Source organism: Acyrthosiphon pisum, chromosome A2, assembly GCF_005508785.2.
Source record: "Acyrthosiphon pisum isolate AL4f chromosome A2, pea_aphid_22Mar2018_4r6ur, whole genome shotgun sequence".
Lineage (NCBI taxonomy): Eukaryota > Metazoa > Arthropoda > Insecta > Hemiptera > Aphididae > Acyrthosiphon > Acyrthosiphon pisum.
In genome coordinates, this window is record NC_042495.1 from 22,479,979 (window position 1) to 22,486,462 (window position 6,484).

Here is a 6,484-nt window from a genome sequence, read left to right on the forward strand (position 1 = left end):
TTCATGGTATAATATTTACTAATTAACTTTTACGACTATTACAATAACTATATAGCTCAGAAAAATAAAATTTAATACAATATAATATAAAATAAAATAATTTAATTTTTTTTGGCCCTATATACTGCTCAAAAGCGAACAAAAATTATGAAAAATTAAAATATGTTTCAGAAACACAAGAGCATAAAAAGGCATTTTAATTAGGTAAGAGTATGTAAGGAAAATGTATTCACACCTATCGAACCACAGTGAAAACGTTATTGGAATCGCAAGTAATAACCGAATTAGGATTATATAATCATAGTTGTTATACACAGACGTATAATTACTATATACATTCGAGAAAAGTCAGATTTTCCCATAGTGTATAGCTTTTAAAACGTCTAATTTATATACAGATTTGGAAATTATATTTTCAATGATTTCTGCTTGATTAATAAACATTTAAAAAAGAGAAAAATATTCTTTGGGTAAATTTACCAAGAGACTTTCAAACAAAAAAATAAATTTTAAAGATCAATAGAATATAAAAAATTAAAAAAAAAAAAATCATACCGTAATCTGTAAAATAAATTATAAAATATTAATTAATAACCTTATTATTTAGGTATCTAAATATTAATAAATCGAAGTCCTAGGAAGAAACAAGTATTGTCAAACATTAACATAATATTGTTATTATTGAGTTATTTTAAATTGAATTATCAAAAGTAAATAATCATCATATAATCTATATATATATAAAAAGCAGGTAAGTGGATGTTGCTCTGCTGTACAGCAGTAGGTTACAAGTGGGTAAATGTGTAATGGATTTTATAAAAACTTGAATTCAATGATATAATTTCATTGTACTTTTGTATAAGAAGAACGATTCTGAGCGGAGACGGTTTGTTCTTATGGATTATTTATATTGTTATTATTTATCTATACATAATATATTATAATCCAAATACCTACTACTGATCGCTGTAACTCAAAAACTACGCAACGTACGAACTTGAAATTTGGAATAGAGGTTCTTCTCATATTTTCACCGTGCAATTAGAAAGGATTTGCTGAAATTCGCATTTTAAAGAGGTGCTCAAACAGGGATATTGAGGATTACGATGGAAATTGGAAATTTTATTTTTATTTATTAATAGTTGCCATTGGATACAGTTTAAAGTAGAATTTAGTATTTATTTAAGATGTGTTATTTGGGCTGATCAGGTAAAAGCTTGTTTAACGGATAGTATCCGTTCACTTCAAACAATAATTATAATGAACATAGGTAGTCAATATAAAGGCATAATAATAGGTAGCACTATCAGGTGTAGGTGAGCATCACAATATTTTATATAATTACCAAATTGTAAATAATATACGGTTCGCTGGGTGGTAAAATTAGTCGAGTGTAATATTTTAAGAAACCACATTAAAAAATCATTTAAACTACGAGCCATGTACCTAGTGACAGGATGTGGGGACTTGCTCTTCACATAAGTAGATATATGTACATATACTTAAAATCAGAAAACAGGATGTGAATGCAACAGATAAATGGCGGTTCGTAGAATCATCATTATGATTCGGTTGACACGTAGAACACAAGACACAGATAATGTATTGACGCATTATGGATAAGTCGAATGACCGGGGGGTAGATAGGAGAGCCTAGGCCTTATAAAAGCAGACCAGGGACGGCCTGTATTCAGACGGGTTCACTCCACAGCACTACGAGCACCTTCACGACACTTTGTGTAATAATCTGTAATTTGGACTTAGTCGAATTATCGATGTACAATTTTAATAAACTACATAATAACATTACACCTGTCTACAATTTATTATCAACTTCCTCCTTATCATCATCACTCGACTAATCTGTGTCCTTTACTTAAACCGTTAATCCGTTTGCGATGAAATTTGGTGCAGAGATTTATTAGACTTTGGGGAAGAACATTTTTCACGAAAAACGGTAAATAAGAGGTCCAACCTTGGGAAGTTCTAAAACCGGGATTTTGAGAATATTATTAAAATGATTATTTTTTGTTTATAATTGTTTGTATTGGTGTATTGTGAATGATCATATTCATATTGACCTATTGATTTTAATAACAATTATTATTATTACTAATGCGCTAATCCTGTGTATTTTAGTACAGAATGTATCGAGTTTGAACTACGGTTTCGGTGGACAAATTGTTTGCATTTTTGATAATTTAGAGTTAAATTATACACTTGCACCACGCAGGGTCCGTGGTCTACCGCCACCGGTAGATTGCCCAACTGATAATATACAATTCGCATAATTTCAAAAATCTATCAATAGCAACGCATTTCCACGTCCGCTAGTATGTATTAGCAATATCACATAATATTTATGTTCTACCTAGTTTACTATTAATAACTTATGCAATAACAATATAATGTCATTGCCATTGATAATAATATATTAATAGTACCATATATTATAATTACATTAATTCATGCAATAATAAAAAGTTAAAAATGTAAAAATATATACAGACAATATAAGTGGTAGATGGACATCAATAGCTTACTGGGTAGGTATTTTGACTACATTTTTTTCTCGGTATCTGCATTTAATGCTAATACTTTTTCTTTATATTTTACCATGATTTCAGTTTATGAATTATACTTAATTTTAACCCCTAGATAGGTAAAGACGTTTCTGATAATCTGTTGTGATGTTACCTGTTAAGGTGCGTTCTTTAATCCTAAGGATATATTTGATCTCAATTTTCTTCTAATTGCTTGGGAATATGCGGGGTCCAAAGAGCTGCAACGGTGTATTAAAGAATTGGTTGTGTGTATAGTTTATATATGGACTTTTTAACGGATAATAGAATTGGACTTTTGTGACGCTGAGTCCTGAGTACAAGAAGGTCGTGCTCATTTGGCTTTGGTTGGTATTAAAATTATATTATGTTATTTGTTGATGCATGTTAAGTAATCAATTGTTTATGTTTCTGAGATTATGTTGGTATGTGGTTTCTTGGTAGCGTGGAGACAAACTGTTTTAGTACCTATGTATATTGTATGTACCTACTGCCGTTACAATATAAAAATAAACTTTGATTAAAAAAAAAAATTCAATTCTGCACTTTTTTAGTTCAAAGCACATGCATTTTTTAAATAATAGAAATTTAAAATGTACATACAACTTTCTTTAGCTGGAAAAATAAATATGTAATGTTATTGTAAATAATAAAAGTTATCTTATTTAATAAAATATAACTTAATGTTCATTACGAATTATCATGATTTAAAAATATTCAGTAGAATTTTTTTTTTACAATTTGATTTCAAAATAATAAATACATTTACAGTCACTGCGATCAAATAGATACATTTATAAATATTATTGGGGATTTAATATATTAGGTAGAAATATGTTATATCGGTTTGCAATAAATGTATATAATATATTATATTATATATGATTAACTATGATAGTCACACATGCGATAATATTTAAATGTAACAGTCCAAATGATAATATATTTGCCAGTCAGTCGTCACTCAAACACAGCCTTCTACCTAAGATCACTTTATATAATTAAACAAAAACATTTTAAAAATAATTGCAGGCCATTTAGTTATTGAACATTTTGGTTCGTTCGTCCAGATTTAGAGTGTTCGTCTATGATCATTCTATGTGCAATCGTTCAGTTACCAGAGTAGTGAAAATTTTAATAGTATCGGCATTCACGTTAGAATAGAACTGTGTCAGACATTGGGATATGGTTCAAAAATAATTTTCAAAGAGATACCACTGGTATTGCAATATAATTTTTCATGATTCAGTTGTCAATTGAGAAGACTCGTGTAGCACCATTTGTAGTGTCTAGAAATGTCGTTTCAGTCAAATTTAATATATTCATGCTCAATATGTACATTTTATGCATATTTATAACATACATCATTAAAATATATAGAGTTAGTTGATATCAAACACAAAATTAACACTAAAGAGTAATGAGTTTTTTCTTTCTCAATGTGCGGTTGAAAAGCTAGACGTCAGAGTGTCACAAAAATTATGTTATTCGATAAAAACAAAATGAGCATGTAATAGGTACTAGGTGTCTCTTAAGTTGCCGTTTTAAAAATTATATTACAGCTCCAGGCAGAATCTAAACATTTAAAATACAAAGTCAATGACAAATAGTATTATTATGTACTAATTATATATATTAAAAAAAGCAGGTAAGTGGATGTCGTTCTGCTGTACAGTAGATTACAAGTGGGTCATTGTATAATGGTTGTATTAAATTTGAATTCAATGATATAATATCATTGTATAAGAAAAACGATTCTGAGCGGAGACGGTTTGTCAGTCTGGATATTTTATATTGTTATTATTTATTTTATCATGTAGGTAATCAAGTTGAACTAATATTAAAATATTACAGTTTTTTATTCGTTTCTATAGTGATAAACAAAGCGTTAGAAATTAAAATCCCATTTTTAGCGTTTTTTCGTAATTTTTCGGTGGTTTTTCCAGTGGCATTAAATAACTATTGAGAAAATCGAAAAATGACCTCTCTAAAGTACCATTTTGATCCAATTTTCTAAAAGATAAGGTACTATATGTTGAAATCGAAACACTCCTTCTGGAAGAAATTTTGTATACAGGATATAAAAATAAAAATAAAAAATAAAATAAAATAAACACCATTGTAAAAACAATAACTCCCTTGCTCCGCTCAGAATATAAAAATAATAAATAATACCTACGTAAATTCCTCTCTGTAAATTATAATATTTTGTTAATTAAAATATAGTAAAATAGATTATACTACTATAAATATATTTTTATAATATAATGATTAAAGATTATAGTATCTAGATTTTTTTGGGGGGAAAGAGTCTATAAAATTGTTTTGAAATTGTATTCTTAATTTTAATATTAAATTTATTATGTTAAATATGGTACTGTAAATAACATACATAAATACAACTAGGCTTCTGATAAAGTCAAAATGGTATGTGAAAATGTACATTTGTAATTTATCTTAGGTACTTGTGGACAAGACCAAATAGTATAGGCAGTCTCATTAATACACTATAAAGAGATAACATTGTTCTGATGTGATCTATAACAACTAGTTTTATGAAACAATGAAAATGCGAAGCTGTGAACAACATGTGTCATTCGTTTCTTCATTTATCGGATCTGTGATAATTCTAATAAATTCGAAAAATTAATTTTAGCCATATCTGAAATTGGCGTTAAAAATGTCATTAAATTATAACAGTAATACATGTTATGGCTTTAGCAACAATGTGGAGTGAAAAATTCGAGACATGCCTGTCAGAAAAAACTGGTACAACTGTCGATAGAAAAACAATTGAACGACCATTTTCTTTTCAAATATTAAATTTTGAATTTGAAGTTCGCAATATCGTGGCTGAAAGAGATTTCAAAAAATTAGGTAAATGTTATGTAACGTGTCTGATGATAATCATTTACAGTAAAATATGCTCATAATATTACATGTAATATACACGGTGTTTCAAAAGTCTTCATTCGATTACGACCTGATATATTTCGGCAACGGAAAAAAATAATGGAAAGATTAGATAACCAAGTTTATTTTGAGTTATCTAGTTGATAAATTTGGCACCGTTATGGTTAGTGTACTAGGAACCGTTAGTTTGGCGACTCCGCAACAGAAAGCGTTTTGCGTCCTACCTTTCAATAAGTGTAAGTCGATAATGCCGTTCAACGTGATTTTCGAAGAACTTATGGAACTGAAGCTCCAACTGCTCATTCGACGTTGGCACCAAACGTTCCAAGAAAGTGGTTGTTTATGTGCACAGAAACGCTCAGGTCGACCTTGTATCTCTGACGAAAACATCGACCGTGTTCGACAAAGTTTCGTTCGGAGTCTACAGAAGTCTATAGTCCGTTCAAAATAAGAAACGTAGACAGCGGCCGACTTCTGCGCATGGTCGTGGCCTCACCACGCCTATCGAGCTTTGACACCGTCGCCGGCGAGAGCGTCGCCTCATTCTATTGTTGACCAGTGACGCCAACAAATAACTTAAAATGCATTGAACCGGCACGGCGCTGCGTTGGGCTGTATTCAACGTACGTCAGAGCAGCATACAACCTTTTTTTAATTATTATAAAACCATTTTTTTAAATTAAATTTTTTTTCGAGTTATTACCAGGTATATTACGTAAAAACATAAAATATAAAAACAAATTTAAATATTATAATTATTTATTACAATACATAAAAAGATAAACAGAAATTTAAAAAAGTCAGTAGGTAATAAATAAAAATATAAAAAATAAAAAAAAAAATTACTCATAACCATAATCAGTTTCTCCCGTTATTGTTAAAACACAATCTTCCATTTGATTAATTACTTCGTCCATGATATCGTCGACTTTCCAAATTGTCTCTTCTTCTCCGATGACATGTTTGATGAATTTTGCCGATTTTCTGATGTCACCCTTTCAATTGCCGTA

General features: G+C 29.5%; 1 protein-coding gene across 1 annotated transcript in view; it reads right to left on the reverse strand.

The window, feature by feature from the left end:
• The window catches only part of LOC100302439 (uncharacterized protein), a gene marked incomplete at its 5' end in the record, with an annotated part of 36,695 nt that overhangs the window by 6,326 nt on the left and 23,885 nt on the right, over positions 1-6,484 (reverse strand). Inside the window, 3 exon segments of the mRNA NM_001163119.1 lie at positions 556-561; positions 3,165-3,176; positions 4,741-4,752. Of these exon segments, the coding sequence (NP_001156591.1) occupies positions 556-561; positions 3,165-3,176; positions 4,741-4,752 (30 nt within the window).